The sequence below is a fragment of the Helicoverpa armigera genome, chromosome 30 (assembly GCF_030705265.1).
Source record: "Helicoverpa armigera isolate CAAS_96S chromosome 30, ASM3070526v1, whole genome shotgun sequence".
Lineage (NCBI taxonomy): Eukaryota > Metazoa > Arthropoda > Insecta > Lepidoptera > Noctuidae > Helicoverpa > Helicoverpa armigera.
Genome location: NC_087149.1, coordinates 37,223 through 55,078, shown reverse-complemented (window position 1 = coordinate 55,078; position 17,856 = coordinate 37,223). Strand labels below are relative to the sequence as shown.

The following is a 17,856-nucleotide window of genomic DNA, read 5'->3' as shown; positions in this document are numbered from 1 at the left end:
CATTGCAGAACGCCCAGAATTAACTGGAGTGACTGAACAGAGGATATCAGATCAACTTCGAGTCATTTTAAATAACAACATGATATCCCAACAGAGACTCAAAGAAATTCAAGATGATATATCTAACAATACAATCGGCTTCCACACAGATGACATTATTGCAACCCAACACATATCAGATACGAACGCGGGAAATTCGCACGATACAGATAACCACACACGACACAATCATAACGCCCTTATGCCTGACCCACTGTCACTAACCGAATCACAAACAAACTCACAATCTCCAGCAGATGCTGAAGAAAATCAATTACACGACACCTGCGACCCAGATAAAATAAAGGAGCAATTTAAAAATGCAATAGATAAGTTTAGTAATACTGATCCAACTACCCGACCTTTTATACCAAAACAAAAAACCTCTAGGAAGCTTGCTCAACTTGTTGATTACATTAACACAAAAGTACTACCCGAATACATTTCAAAAGAACAAGAGTTTGACAAAACTCACACACTCATTTACTGCGCAGCCTATACAGTAGCCATATGCAACGGTGCTAAGATTAGGGATTTAACGACTACGTCTACCCCATACCAGCAAAAAACACGACCTTGGGAAAAGAGACTACAGAAAAAGATACACGATTTAAGAAGAGATATTGCTAGGTTAATAGAATACACACGAGGTGCCAGAAGCAGTAGACTAATAGTACTTGTTGAAATAATAAAACATAAATACCGAATACATTCTCAGTACGAAGAACCTAACCTAACCAACGAAGAATTTATTGACACTCTCAAACAGAAACTCAACGCAGCATCCAGTAGACTAAAAAGATATACTAACTGTACATTAAGAAAGAAACAAAATGCTAGATTTAAAAATAATGAAAAACAATTCTATAGACATCTATCAACTGAAACACTACCTAACACAAGAAGAGGAACACAACAGATACAAACTCCCCCAGCCGATGAATTACACAGGTTTTGGTCAGGTATTTGGTCGGTGCCGGTGCAGCACAATACTAGCGCCGACTGGTTAAATTCAGATAGTGAAATAGTTGACAATATTACACCCATGGAATTTGAGCATATCCCAGTGGACGTATTTATACGAGTACTTAACAAAACCCACAATTGGAAAGCTCCAGGGAGTGATCAAATTCACAACTATTGGTACAAAAAACTCACAAGAATACACCCTCTAATACACAACCACTTAAATCAATTCCTACACACACCAAACTTAATGCCACGGTTTGTTACACAAGGCCTCACCTACATGATATCAAAAGACCCTAATGACTACGAAAATCCAACTAAATATCGACCAATCACATGTCTACAAACTTTTTACAAAATACTAACAGGATGCATAGCAGAACACTTACATGAACACATCACCAAAAACAATATACTAGCAGAAGAGCAGAAAGGATGCCGTAAATTTAGTCAAGGATGCAAAGAGCAACTCATAATAGATTCAGTTGCAATGAAAGCAGCCATAGCCAAAAAGAAGAATATTAACACCATGTACATTGACTATAGAAAAGCGTTCGACTCTGTACCACACACTTGGCTTATAGATGTTCTTAGACGTTACAAAATACACCCACAGATAATTCAATTTCTTCACAGTTCAATGCAACATTGGAATACAACTTTAAAAACAATAGGAGACTCTAACGCAGTGACACAGGAAATCCCAATACGCAGGGGAATTTTTCAAGGGGATGCGCTCAGCCCTTTATGGTTTTGCTTAGCTCTGAACCCATTATCTCATATGCTAAATAAATCTAAATTCGGTTACACCATAAATGCATCAGATAAACATACGATTCTCACACACTTAATGTACATGGACGACATCAAGCTATTTAGTGACACCACACAATCTTTGCATCAACTAGCAGACATCACACAATCTTTCTCCAATGACATCCACATGGAGTTCGGGATAGATAAGTGCAAAACCTTCTCTATTCAGGATGGTAAGATCACGCAATACAGCTACACTTTAGATACAGGTGACATAATTGAACCTCTCGAACCTCATGCCTCGTATAAGTACTTAGGCTTCCAACAATCCCGTCAAATCAACCAGAAGGAAACTAAAGACAGTCTTAAAAAGAAATTCAAACACAGACTAAATATATTATTCCGATCGCAACTAAACTCCCGTAACACTTGTAAAGCAATCAACACCTATGCTATCCCTGTTCTTACATACTCCTTTGGTATAATTAGCTGGTCTCAGGGTGATCTACTGAGCCTACAGCGTATGATCAACACAACTTTAACAGCACATCGAAAACACCACCCAAGAACTTGCGTGCAAAGGATGACACTTAAGAGGAGCGAAGGCGGGCGCGGAATAATAGATATAGTTAACTTACACAATAAGCAAATAACAAACCTTAGACAATATTTTTATCACCATTTAGACCAATCCACACTTCACGAAGTAATAGCACTCACAGACAATCACCTAACACCCCTCAATCTAGCGAATCGAAGTCAACAAAGAAATGAAAGGGTTACTGATGACAAGGAGAAGATTGACACATGGAAGCAGAAGTCTCTTCACGGGCGGCACTACCATGACCTGCAGCAACCTCATGTCGACAAAATAGCGTCGAACGCCTGGCTGCAGCGTGGTGAGCTATTCCCTGAGACGGAAGCCTTCATGATGGCAATCCAAGACCAAGTCATCGATACCCGAAACTACCAGAAACACATAATGCGCGTCCCTAATCTCCCCACAGACACATGTCGACATTGTTACTCTAGCTCCGAAACTATCCAACACATCACGTCTGCCTGCAGATCCCTCGCTCAAACTGACTACAAGCACCGACATGACCAGGTAGCATCCATAGTTCACCAACATTTAGCACACAAGTTTAATTTCATCAATAAAAAAGTAGCTTATTATAAATACAGGCCAAATAACATTCTAGAAAACAATAGTTACAGAATATACTGGGACAGAACCATAATCACAGACAAAACCATACATTTCAATAGACCCGATATTACCTTATTTGACAAAAATACCAAAACAGCTTTTCTCATTGATGTAGCCATCCCAAACAGCCACAACGTTCAGTCAACCATATCTGAGAAACTCACAAAATACCAGGATCTAGCCATTGAACTGAAACGTCAATGGCAAGCGCAAACAATCCATATCGTCCCGATAGTTATTTCATCAACGGGTATTATACCAAAAAGTTTAAAACGTAGTCTAGAAATCCTCCAGATCCCACAATTCCTATCCCACATTCTCCAGAAAGCCGTCATACTAAATACTTGTCGAATCACCAGAAAATTCCTTACAACATCATCCGTATCATCCACCTATTCTATTTCTTAGTCCCCCAATCACGCTTGGCTAAGGCCCGTGTGATTGGAGCTTATACCCCTTCCGAGGGAGACAAAAAAACATAAAAAAAATATAATAATAGATATGTATAAGTTTTGAGATAGGTGAGTAATAATAAACATTTAAGAAAATAATAAGGATAATAAGATAATGTGCTATATATATGTGTAAATAAGATACTGCAGGGTCAGGTGCAGGATACATATGATTTAAATTCTCGCGCATAAAGTTTACATGATCGGATTTAAGTTCAGTCTGACGATTAAGTTTCTTTTCAAGATTAGCCAAACGCGAGAGTGTATTACTGTAAGATTCACCCAATGACCGATCGCCTTCCTTTAAGAGGATAGGTACGACATATCGGCCGTTAGGTTCGCGATAGGTTTGATCTGTGTACATACGTTCGCAGGTATCATTCTCGGGTACGGTGATAATAGCGCGTGGTGGTTCCTCCACCTCCCAAAATTTTTGAATTTGTTCCTCTAATTTAAATGTGGTGGCCACTAAAGAGCACGCTGTGTTCAAGGGTACAGAATTAGAATTGACTGCCCCTGTCAAAATCCACCCAAAGACACTATGCAGAGCGGTAGGTAAACCGGGCCCCAGATTGATACGTTGACCGTCATAAATATCGTGGAATAGCTCCGCCCCTATTAATAAATCAATTTTGGCGGGAACATCATAATCGCGATCAGCTAACACGAGATGGTTGCAGCGTTCTCGAACGACTGATGGTACTTTAACGCTAGGTATTAGAGCTGTGATGTTATCTAATACAACTGGTTTGATATTAAAGTGCGGAGCATCACCATGTACAGGTAGTATAGTGCAGTCTGTCACCCCCTTTACGTGTGTAACTGAGTTTTGTCCTAGTCCGGCTATGGTAAGATTGCACCGGCGGAGTTTCAACCCAAGTGTTTTTGCGCATGCAGAAGTAATAAAACAATCCTGCGCCCCACTGTCAACGAGTGCACGCACGGTACATTGCGTGCCGGCGGCGGTGTTGAGCGCGCGCACCTGACAGGTTCCTAGTAAAACCATATCGCGATTGGGAACTGCAGCGTGAGAATGAGCTGTAACGTTCGCTTCAGCGCTGGTGGATGGCGCTGGGTCTATATGCAGCAGGGTATGATGACGTAAACCACACACCGTACAAGTCATTTTTGATAAGCATTTTTCTATGACGTGATTTGTACGTAAACAGTTTGTACACATATTATTTTTAGTTTTTATCAATGCGAGTCTAGCACGAGAGTCTAAACACTGAATGGTAGGGCACTGATAAATTGAGTGCGCATTATTGCAATGAGCACAAGCCACATTTGCAAGTGAGTTAGATTTATGCTACTGCTCCACCTGCGTCTTAACGCGTTAAATTTTGGCGTTACGCAGATGTGGCCAACGTTTTAAGAGCGCTATTACAAAATCGAATCGCTCAGGTTTAGGTAAATTAGACGATAGCCGGCAGCACTTGCGCGCGTGTGCGTCTAGTGAAATACGCAACGCACACCTGCGGACCGCCACGCGGCACAAACAAACTTGAGACTTTGCCACTTTTATTTTCGAAATAGTTTATTGGTTTTATAGTTTATGAAATATTATTTGTACCGATGAATTTTATAACCTAGAATAGCTCGATTGAGTTACAATAAACAAAATCGTTTACAATTTTTAAATTATTTAATCGACAACCAAACTTTTCACCATGTTCATCAATTAGGTATAAGTAATTGATTTATAAAAAAACTAAAACCTATTCGTCTTCCATGTATTGTATCTTCATTTTCCTGCAACAATAAAAACTAGGAATGTAAATAGTTTATTAAAACAAATATGTCTGTTGCGAGTGACAAAAAATACTTACCATATTTGTACTGGTATCCGATTGAGTCTGATAATCTGAATTAAATATGCTTTCATTATCCTGCAAGAATCAAAATTTTCCAATAATATTATTATGCAACAGCGAAACTAACGACGATGACATTTACGTACATATTTCTATATAACCAACATCAAAAAAAGAGAACCCAATCTATAACATTTTCGCATTAGAATATCATGGGCTAATACTTATGTATATTACATTTCAATCAGATCATTATAACTAATAAATAAAATAAAATCTCACTAGTATCAAAACGTGTTAGATGCGTAGGTTGCGCTATATTTTTCGAACTCCGGCGAGTTTACGCGGCGCAACAGCGAGCGATACGTCCCTCCTCGGTAAGCGCCTGGCGCTGACTAAAGTTGAACACCGCGCGTCACAAGATTTATATTGATTCTTTGCATTGCAAACAAAAATTATTTTAAAATATTGTTTTACTTTTAAATAGGCCATTTTTTTTTTCAAGCTTTATAACAATACCACCTTAATTATTAAATATTTTTTATTTGAATTTGGATTATACTTTCATAGATAAAAAATATAGTTTTGTACGGAAAATTGTCAGTAACTCTCAGTTTTATAGAATTATTTTTGGTGTATTACTGTATGAATTGTAATAAATTGGTGTAAGCAAGCACAAGTACAAGATATAGTTGTATCTTGAACATTTTTATAAATGGTTAAATTGCTATATCCTCGTAGTACTGAAGCATCAAAAGATTCCCAAAAGCAACATTTTATGAAACATCCTTTGCAGAGACAAAGATTTTATTGATGTACGTGGACAAATTAAAATATTTATTGAAAACAGACCCAAGATAAATGATCAAACTTTCTTAATCTTATTTTTGTTTTTTTTTTGTGACTATATCCAAAGCATAATGACGCATCAAAACTCGTATAAAACTCGAAAATTTGTGATAGCCCTCTTAATGGCAATTTATACAAATGGCATTATGAATAGCATTAAACGTTAAGCGATAACTCGGGTGTCGGTTTTTTGGACACATCAAAGGGTTTTAGTGCGTACCTTAGAGCGCTAAGTGATGTTGGCTACATTAATGCCATCTCATTGCACGCATGCAAGGACGAGTGTAGATACTTTGTTTAAGCGGTAACTGCATTTTACGAGCACGGTAATGGAATGGTCAAATGAGAAAGCTTTAGTTTTTGGAATTATTTTGTGTGTCTGAGTTTAACCTAATTAATGTGTGTTAACGCGTTACTTCATGAGGGATTAACTCTTAGCAGAATTGTTCCTAAGTGTAGCCAACACGCATTTTTAATGCAATAAGTAATGTGTAGTTGGCCATTGACATTAACGTTAACGCTGACGCAGGTGGAGCAGGAGCCTTAGCGAGATAAGATGAGCGTTTTTGTCCGCTGCTATTTTGCCCGCGCGGTGCGGGTGCGAGCGGAAATTTTGTATACGCGAGTTTACGCGGGGAACTAAAATTATTATTATTTGTAGATTTAGAAGATAGCTGATTAGTTTCTAAGATTTTAACATAATCTTGAAGAAACTTTAACAATTCACAAAGGGTAGGTATTTGCGAAATGTTTGTTTGAGTTTCGAATCGAATGCGCGTGTCCGGATCGAGCGAACGCGATGTTAAATAAAACAAAACAAAATCACCCAAGTTTTCGATTTTCATTGATTGGAGAGCATGGTAAGCCTCATAAGCCTCACCTGTTAACTTTTGCAGATCTTGGAAGTTACCCTGTTTTACAGCTGGCAGGTTGAAAAATTTATCAAGATATGACAAAGCTATAAGACGCTTGTTTTGATAACGCTCGATTAAACTATTAAAAACGACTTCGTAATTATCGGCGGTCATCGGAACTCTTTTGACAATACACAAAGCGGGGCCTTGTAAACAAGACGCTAAATAATGAAATTTTTCTATTTCCGAAATCGACTTATTATCGTGAATCAAACTTTTGTAAATATCATAAAATGTTTGCCAGTTTTCTATTTTGCTATCGAATTTAGGCAACTCAAGTTTAGGTAGCCGCGCGTTACGTCCCGAGTTAAGGGGTCTACACACCAAAGCCGCTGACCCGGCGGCACAGCCCGGCGGCACGACTGCCGCGGCATGTGGTGTTCTAGTAATTGTCAAATACTCTATGAAAGCCGGCGGCATGATTGTACAAAATACGGCCGGCGGGTTGGGCCGCCGGGCTGTGCCGCCGGCATCAGCGGCTTTGGTGTGTAGACACCATTAGATTTTACTTCCGCTCGCTCTAGAACCGATGACGTATGCGAGGACGTTCCGTCGACGTTGCCGCTCTTCTCGGTAGTAGGCAAGTTGGCACTGATTACGGCATAGGTAGTACAAATCATCAAACGAACTCAACGATTTTTGGGACACTTGCGCATCAGGTTTTATAGCTAACTCCAATGCTTGTATTTTACTACATAACGAAACAAATTCTTCGCGAATTGAATGTATCCGAGTAGGTATATCTCGCCTTGAACGACGATACGTTTGAATGATCTTGAATCATAGATATTGATAAGTCATAAAGGATTTGAATATCACGATAGACATATTCGCGTTGAGATTGAAGAAGTTTTAGTTTGCCTTACTCCATTTTGTTTTTGTTTCGTAAAGTAGAGGAAGTGAAGCATATTTGGAATACCAGTTTGTTTTTTGAAAATAAATTGAAGGAGAAACGGGATGGCTGAATAAAAAATACATTAAATTATTGTCAAAATATTAAACTTTAATAATGAGAACAATCAAATATAAAAAATACCAGATATATTATCAAAATGCCTATCAAACTAAAAATACTCCAAAAACGTGATTTGACTTAGGGTGCAGATAATTTGGAATATAGTATTCCAAATTATATTCATTTTTTTTTCTTTGAAAATTGCTAACACTTTTTCTTAGAAACTAATAGAATTCTAATATTTTTATAGTAATTGGCTCTTTACAAAAAAAGAAACTTTACAAAAAAATAAAACCGACTCCCAAAAAAACTGAAAAGCAAAAAAAACACGGTATTCCAAATTAACAACACACCAACCTAACTTAAAATTGCATGTCAAATTTTTAATTCTAGAAATATTCACAAAATCATAGTATTATCTTAAACTAACAAGGTCACTCCGCAATTAAAATAATTACAATAAAGATTTAGAGTATTACAGCAAATGATTACCACTGATTGCATTCTTACCGAAAAAGTTTTCAAATCAGGCGTCTCGTTCGCTGGGGGCTGGTAGCCGAAATGTCAAGATGGCGTCCTGTTTTTAATGCTGTATGGCTTTGTGTATCGTTTGACGTTATGTTTACGGCATAAAAACTCAGATGGTGTTTATATATATTTAGATATCGAAGTATTCCAAGTTACCTGCAGTATTCCAAATATGCTGCAGTTCCTCTACCTATGTATGTAGGTATTAAGAAATCACGTATGAAATGCGAACCTAAGTTGAGATTGTATTAGGTGTAAATCAATACGTTTAGGTGAAATAGTTTTAATTGTGAATAGTTATATTGATATAATAAGATAGTAAACAATTTACTTTGTAAATAGTTACGAAAATTATTGTAATATAAAACGACTAAATGAAGATGACCTGTGAATCCGCATAGGTTGTTCACGGCGAGTATGACTAACAATATTTAGTAGGATAATACTTTTAAAATTGAAAAATCTAGATAATCTCCGAGTTTTCGATAGAAATTGAACCTGAGAATGCTTGAATAAACTGTAATCTACAGGCATTCGCGCTCGAAATGGACCACAAATATGATAGAGTTTGGCGTCCAGCCGGGGACGTCTTGATTTAGGTATTTTGCTAGAAACAGGCTGTGAGATTAAATGAATGAAAGATTAAGTACTTACAGGATGCCAGGAACACAGGGATCACAACACCAGAGCACTTTTAGTCGTATTCACAGGTTTAACTTGATTTTTTACACCGCGCGCGCAGTTATCAATGCCGGCCGGCCATTGCTGAGTTTGAAACTGGAATTCTTTTGTCTATGAGTCCAATAGATGGCGTTCGTTGCGCAGTTATGGTTGCGTTCGGTGCTTTATGATTATGTAGAATAGGGAGGAAAAGGATGGGAAAGGAAGTATCCCAAAGCCTGTTCAAAGAGGAAAAGTAAATTGTAATTACTTTTACTTTTGTCATATGATTTAACATTTTTCTGCAAATAATCGTGTATTTAAATAAAACTACTTTTACGGATTTTATCGCGGTTATATATATTTTATAGCATCCATGGTCACTGTAAAGGATTCGGAACGTCGGGATTAAATAATATAATATAACCGCGATAAAATCCGTAAAAGTAGTTTTATTTAAATGTCTAATATTCGCGTAAGTGTCAGAAATCAATAATCGTGTACTTAAAATATGCAAATCTTATCGTAAAATTAGGCCAAATAAAATATTGAGATAACTGTCTTAAAGATAACGAGGCTTCTTATCAACAAATAGAACCATGTGAAAGTAGATAACTTACTGATTATATTATCGACGTTACCACTTCCTGGCAGCAACATGCCATGCTCTTGGCAACGTGACGACTGTTTTCTAAGATCAGCTGCGCAAAACATATTATAGTTGTGCGCATTAGCTTGTACTGCGGTGCACTCAGTATTCCTTCACTCTCATAGCGAGATGTGACGACAAGCCGACACCACCGGAGAGAGATCACAAGCAGAATCAACTCTATTTCGCAAATGCATTTATACATGATTTACCTAGGTAAATTAGGTTGCAAGGCTGGGTTGAGGAGGTCAGATAGGCAGTCGCTTCTTGTTAGGATAGTAATAATTAACTCAACACAAATACAAGGAAATGATTTATTACTCTTAATAATAAAGTGCTTGCTAATGCTGACTGCTTGTAGTTAAACACAAAATATTCATATACCTACCTATAATGTTGTAGAGTATGTGCACACTGGCGCCTCTAGCGAAATCTTAGTAAACTAACAGTTACCTACGAATGCCGCGAGAAGACATTATAAACGTCAGTATTTTTTTAAAACAACTGTATGCTTTGAAAATTGAACGTATAATTCAAAATAAACAGTTGTTTTATGAAAATGACGTTTATATTGTCGATGAATTTGGCTTTATATGGCAAAAATATATTCTTTTCAATTTTAAGATGTTCAGATTTTAGAAAAACTCAATCATTTGTGATATTGAGAAATTAAAATAACGGGGTTAGGCACTAATAATTATTTGTAATGAAATTATATATCTTAGCGTTGCGCTAAGTGTAGGTATGTCACGGCAACGAGTTATGAAAAAATGAAGTTACGTTATATACATTGTTTCTATATTAGTATTATTTGAGTAAGTTAATTGTAGTATTTCTTACCTCGGTTTGTGTCCTAAATGTCGATGGAAAGCTATGCACGTATTGTAATCTGTACTGTATGGTCTCCCGCCTATGTTACCGAATAGCCATAGCGTATTAGCGCATTGTTTTACACCCCACTTGAACGTATTTCGGTCAGTGGGTCGTCTCTCTTACACAATAGCACATCCATACGCAGCATCACAACATAACACACATATTTATCAACAACATAAACACTGCATTCACAATAAATTCAACACATTTGACACTTGTCGTTGCCGCGCCGCGCCACAGACAAAACACAACATAGTGCCGCGCTGTCTATGGTTTGGTTGTTTCTGTTTTTTTTTTAAATTAATTCTGTCTGTCTTTTTTTGTTATAATACTTTTATTTTTATTTTTTTTTGTAAAATTTTTTCGTCATGTTTTATGTTTAGTTTGTATTCATGTTTTTAATTTAAAAGTAAAATTTTGTGTTAGTACATGTACCTTGCCGAAACAGCGTTAAGCATGTCCAGGGTTGTCTCTCCGAGGCAAGGACACGCGGGTCAGCGCTGTTGTCTCGTGCCTGCGTGCGCGACGCGCAGCATTTATGCTGAGCGCTGTCCCTTTTTCGCAAGGTGACGCAAATGCAGCGTATCTAAATTTTTATCAGTTTGTTTTGTCATTAGTTTTATTTGTTTTGTTGCTTTTGCGTCGTTTGTGATAATAAATGGTTTTTCTTTCTTTCTTTCTTATATTTTGTCCATCAAGGGTAAGTATTAAGTTCTATATTGAATCATTCGCATTTAAAGACGCAGTGCGCACACATAAAGAGACAGGAACGCGTACTCGACATAATGAGCCGTCGTCAAAATAACCACCAAAATCATGAGCAGACTTAAAATTCAAAATGAATATCAGGTACACTTTATTGCAGAGAAAAGGTTGAATATTTATAATTTTGAATGACAGTCCATAGTTTTGAACTGGATTGTCGAGTGCGCGGTACCAGTGTGAAGCAAAAAGTTATGAAAATATATGCAAGTGTACAGTCGACCACAGAATAGGCGAACTTATTAAAGATAAAGAGAATTAAGTACAATAGCCAGTGATTCCACTAAGAATCACTACAGACAATGATTTTAAGAAAAGTGAAGTGATCAAGAAGAAACTTGGAATTAAAGTGATCAAAATTTACAATTTAAAAAAAAACCTAGCGTCTACATTTCGGCAAATCTGAGAAAAGTCTTAAATATTTATTGAAGATTCTATCATTTAACTATAACGATAACTAAATCAATAACCAGCTATTAAATAGTTGACCATTGAACTATTTAACGCCTAGTTACGGTTCAGTTATCATTACAGTTAAATGGTGCAACCCTTGGCGTGATTCTGTCATCGACTTTATTAGTTGTACTAAACTAAATGACTCGTTTTGAAGGAAATATACAAGTAATTGTGATCTTAGAGAGATATAGAACCTTATCTAAGCAAACTATTAGACAATACTGAACAGGGTAACTTTAATATAGTAATACGGTAGAATTTAAGATATGCTAGCTGTTGGTATCGACAGAAATATTATTAGAACACATGTACATTTCAATTATTATGTCATGCATTAAGACCAATGTGTAGAGGTCAAAAAACTTAATTATTATTTTTTGACTTTTAGAATTGACCCGAAAACATTGGCTTACAGTTAAATGAAAGTTAAACTTTTAATACAAGCAAACAATTTTTACAATAATTTTGACTGAATACAAATACAATTGCAATATTTATAACTAATCAGATTTTAGTTTGAAATAGTATCAATTAGTATGGCACTAATGTGCGTAGCAGTGCTACGGCGTAGCGTCGTAGCGCCGTAGCGTCGTAGCGCAGGTACTCTGCTTCCAAGGTTGGTCTACACCGGCCGCGTGTAGCGCCGCGACGCGCATGATACTCTACCAAAGCTTCCGCAGCGCTCGCATGCATGCATGCATGGTACACAAGCACGCATGGCAGACATGCATGCATGATGCTCATACACGCATGGAGCTCATACATGCATAGTACACATGCATGCATGGTGCTTTATGCATGCTTGAATACTGTGTAGGCTGTGTGGATGCACCATGAATTTGACAACTGTGAAATTTTGTGTCGTCGTAATAATATCTGCATCATTTTACCCACAATGAAGATTTTGCAAAAATCTAGAATATGATAAGTTGTGCAGGCGAGCGTCTGCGGAGGGATACATGACAACTATGAACATTAATACTTTAACATCGCTTTGGTAGACATCATCGTTTCAACTGAGGCGCGGCGAGAACGTCACGCACACACACACACACGCGCTCATACACACACACACATATACACACAGGGTCTGATGGCGTACGTAATATATCTAGCTATAACTAAGTCAAGAAATAACGACCAGTAATCCGTGAGAGACAATTGTAGAACAATATGAACGAAAGTCAAGTAAAGAAATAAAATGAAAAAGAAAAACAAAATCAAACCAAAATAACCTTCAAACAGTAATCAACTAAACAAAAGAGAAAATTTAATGAGAAAAAAAAATTGAATTGCAAATTACAAATACGTGACCGTGTCACGAACACAAAACAAAAATTTAGATTCCCCACAACTTAACGTGCGTGACGTCACTTAGAGAAGGGGGGGAGTAATGGGAGGGGGGGATACTCCCCTCACTCCTGTACTGTCACCCAAGTGACGCAAAGTGGTATACACATCGGCCGAGCCGGTCCCCTCACGCACCTCATTTCATCTTGCTGTTGATCTGTTCGTAAATATGTAGTCTTCGTAACAGGAGGGAATTCTTGACGCTCGGCTTGCGTTCAGCGACTTCATTATAATTGTTAAAGAAATAATCTTTAGAATCAGCTTCAGTGGCTGCATCAATACGCTCTAAACTCCAAAGATCATGGTTCGGTATAACTGGTGCATGTCTAAACCGACTCGCGTGGTAAGCGGCCAGTTTCCTTGACAGAATATTTCTGCTACCGTTAACTATATTCTCTTTATCATTATCTCTCACGGGATTACTGTCAGTGCTTACGTTTCTAGGCTGCCTTAACGCTCCTAAATTGTCGTTTACGACTTCACTACAATTGACTAAATCTTCACTATGTACGTTATCTCCTAGAACATCGCGCTCGACTGGCGTCTCTTTGGCTTGAACCACGCTGCGACTACAACTATGACTACCAGCTAATTGTGCTTCTTCATTAAACTTACTACTGCGTGCTGTGACGTCACAGTCTTTGGTATCGGCTCGCTTCGCTTGTCTGCTCTTGTAGAACTCGCTCCAGAACCTCTTCTTATCGTCTCCTAACGTGACTTGCTTTACTTTGTGCATGAGGACTGTCACGTCTGAGTCTTCATTACTCTGTGTCACGTGACCTACGTCATCATCATCCCATTCGTCACCGAGCGCTTCGTCACGATCACACATACTATCATTAAACTCATCTCTTACACTAGTAGTAATATTATTATAATCGACAACAGGTCTATGACTTACATTATTACCTGAAGCTTGCACTAAGCGAGTGCTGACACTACTGCGGAGAGTGTTTCTATCAGTAAAACTAACGTTATCCCTACTGCTGCGGTACTTGTAGTACGCGAGGGCTCTACTGCCCACGTTGCCATGGTAACAATCAACATAGCCGCTGTGCTGAGACTCGCGCGGTCCCGCAGTGGGACGCGTCTTGTTCAGCGGCAGCCGCAGCTCGCTAACTCTATCGCCATCAGTACCCGTACACTCGGAGGACTCACATTGCGGACGGTGTGTGCGTGAGGTGCTCGGCAGGGGGGGTCGCGTGACGTCACACGCGAGGGGGTGGCGGCCCGCCTAAGCGAACAGGAGCGCGGGCGCGGCGCCGGCCACCTCGCACACGAACTGGTCCTGCTCCAGCGGCCGCTTGATCCAGCGACCCAGCTTCGCCTTCTCGAACGCTTCGATCAGACGCTGCTTCGCCAACTGAAGAGTTCAAATTATGTCATGTATGAGTCAAAGCTGCCTAAAATTCCATGGATGGGTAACCATCTTGATGTTGAATATCTTAGGCAATGGTAACGGGTAGTCAGAAGCTAGAAAGCTTATGACCAGTCTTACGAAGGCCGCATGGGGTTTAGGGGCCTGGTTAGCGGGCTGAGGCTAACACTTATACACACCTGGTATGTGGGACACATCTGCTTGGCCTCGTTGTACAGCAGCGTGTCGGGGTTGTCCGGCATGGCGGGCGGCAACGTCTCACCGTCCGTCTCCTGAACACACACATACTGTATACAGTACCACGTGACATACTGACACGTCAAGCGTAGACACGCGGGAGGCTTTCCATCATATACCTACAGTTCAATATCAAAATATGCTAATAAACAAGTCAGTCTGAGATTATAAGCAATCATGTAATTTGGCCCTATCCAGTTAATATGTAGATGCATTCTGTCATGTTAACAATATTGATCTGTTTTGGACTCGAATTTAAATTGACGACATCATTCAGTAGTTCATTATAAACAACATAATTGAGCTATCTACGATGCCCGTCAAACAGCCATAATACATCCTAAAAATACATAAGTGTGTGCAATACCATTCCGCAAAGTTATTTGTGCAGTCGCTCAGGAACAGTTTGTATGGAGACAAGTGATCGATCACTTGGTACTGAATCTGAAACTTGTCTGTTTATTTCATGTTAATGTTATCCTGTACATGCCGGCATCACAACTTTACTCTCCAATACTCAAGGAAATAGAAATAACCATAATTGTCATACAGTAGAATGTATAAATATTGTTAGAGTATTGGTTCGTTACGGAGTTTGTATGTGTGTGTATATGTGTATGTGCGAAGGTGAGATGCGTGTGAGTGTACGTGTGTGTGTGTGTGTGCGAGTGTGTGTGTGTAGGTGTGAGTGTGTGTATGCGTGTGTGTGTGTGCGTGTGTGGGGATACCTGCGGCAGCAGCGGCAGTCGCTTGACGAGGTAGTGCCAGCGCGCGAACATGCTCTGCTTGCAGAGCAGCGAGGGCTGTCCGCTCTCGAGCTTGCCGGTGGTGGCGTTGATGAGCTCGGGCAGCGGCTGCGTGGCGCACCAGGCGACGCTGAAGGACGGCGCCCGCGCGGGGGTGCGGGCCTCCGCGCTCGCGGCGCGCGACAGCAGCGGCCGCGCCAGGTGGAACGGCGGCGGCAGGCACGAGATGTACGCCTCGATGCGACCGCAGATAGCTCTGCGAACGACCACAGGGGGATACATTTATCTATTTATTCATCAAGGTGCTCCAACACCAATACATACCGTATATAAGATACTCAGTGATAACTTATTGAAGTCAGTGATCGATTCGAACGAAGCATTTGACTGTAAAGTAATCAAAAATTTGCATAATGACAATAGGCAGGAATAAGGGTTACCACAGGGTTGTATGTTATGCCCTCTGCTGTTTTAGCATTCGTACCCACTGATCTGATTCAACGAACTTATGATTATCAAAAGAAAAGCAAAAAAAGGAAAGCAATTGCGGCTGTCAATCGTATATCTTTAGTTATGAAATAAGGTTAATACATAAGGAAAACCAGACGTAATTGATGATATAACTGGCCGTTCATTCTAAAAACCCTCACAAAAATGTCATTACATAAAACCGAGTGGTTATTCCACTAAAAAGGGCGTCAGTAATCAACATTCGTCAGTAGTTATGTCCTTATAAAGATCGTCGCTAAAGTAAAGCTGAATTCCTGTGTGTTGGTGCAGGGCTGGCGTTCATTAGGCAGAGACGTTGCGACACCTCCGCTCAGACCTGTTATTATATGTACGCTTAATTACTAGTCACGAGACTGTTCTAGTATCTAGTAATTAAAAACTACGAAAGTTCGATTCCTAGCATCTATTAATTCTATATACAATTTTTCGGTAGTTGGTTACAAATAACAGCAGCTGACTTTGGATGTTATAAGATGAATAGCAACCAAAGCTTTAGATATATCAACAAGGGCGGTTTATGTTCATTTGTAAACGAATGACTTACTGCGGTGATCTATAATTTATTGATCCGTTATTTTGTGATTTAGATACCGTTTATTGTGTAGTTTAATAGAAGCTGCATTAATATTAATGCATGAATATAATATTAAGCTGCATCGATAAGCACGATTCTGATTACATATACCTAAGTAGGGTTGAAATATGCGCCAAGGACGCTACAGTTACGGACAGGTGAATGTTTTGAATGCGACTACTGACCGATTAAGTTAGACACAAGTTTTACTAAGCAGGTGCATTCATTCATTCAGTGGAAGGAAAGACCTGTTGCACGCGTATGCCAAACCTTTCTAATTTGGGTGCTTGCTCGAGTAGCTGCTTTTAAAATCAAAATATTCAAACAAGACTGAGAAAGACAAAAATAACGAGAGATCTTCCCCTAAAACGCTCATCATCCCCTAAAATCCCCTAAAATCATTGTTTATGCCGCCTGTATCTGAAGACGATGTAATTAAAATAATTAATGGTCTAAAAAATACTCCTACTGTCGGCTTTGATGGTATTTCAACAAAAGTAATTAAATATGTCAAGGAAGTAATTGCAGCGCCATTTTCTCACATAGTAAATTTATGTATCACTAATGGTATATTTCCGGAAAACCTAAAAAAAACTATAATTAAACCCCTTTTTAAAAAAAATGATAAGACGGATATAAAAAACTACAGGCCGATTGCGAAAATTCCTATATTTTCTAAAGTTATTGAAAAAATCATTTATAATAGCATTAATAATTATTTTGAAAAATACAATTTATTCTGTAGTGAACAAAAAGGATTTAGAAAAAATACAAATATTAACAAGGCATTATATGATCTACTGTCCAATGTCATGACTTCAGTAGATAAAAGGGAGCCAGTCTGTGCTATCTTTACTGACATGTCAAAAGCTTTTGACTACGTAGATCACAAAATCTTGCTACAAAAGCTTTATGCTTATGGCATAAGAGGCAACATTCTAAATCTATTGAAATCATACCTAAGTAGTCGATGTCAATACACAGAAATATCTAGAATTTGTCCTACAAAGAAAACTGAAATTATATACACTTCCAAACCTAGAGAAACAAAGTATGGCGTCCCACAGGGTAGTGTGCTGGGACCACTTCTATTCCTCATATATATAAATGATCTTCCTAAAAATAAAGATTATAAAATGGTCCTCTTTGCTGATGATAGCACAGCTATAATT

At 38.7% G+C, this 17,856-nt stretch overlaps 1 protein-coding gene across 1 annotated transcript in view; it reads right to left on the bottom strand.

Moving 5' to 3' along the window:
• Window positions 1–17,856, bottom strand: part of LOC135119167 (double-stranded RNA-specific editase Adar-like) — a 65,995-nt gene that overhangs the window by 36,561 nt on the left and 11,578 nt on the right. The window contains exons 2-4 of the mRNA XM_064043039.1: window positions 15,583–15,856; window positions 14,797–14,889; window positions 9,767–14,602 (exon numbers count right to left, since the gene is read on the bottom strand). Coding sequence (XP_063899109.1) covers window positions 14,474–14,602; window positions 14,797–14,889; window positions 15,583–15,856 — 496 coding nt within the window. The 3' untranslated portion in view covers window positions 9,767–14,473. The remainder of the gene's footprint in view (window positions 1–9,766; window positions 14,603–14,796; window positions 14,890–15,582; window positions 15,857–17,856) is intronic.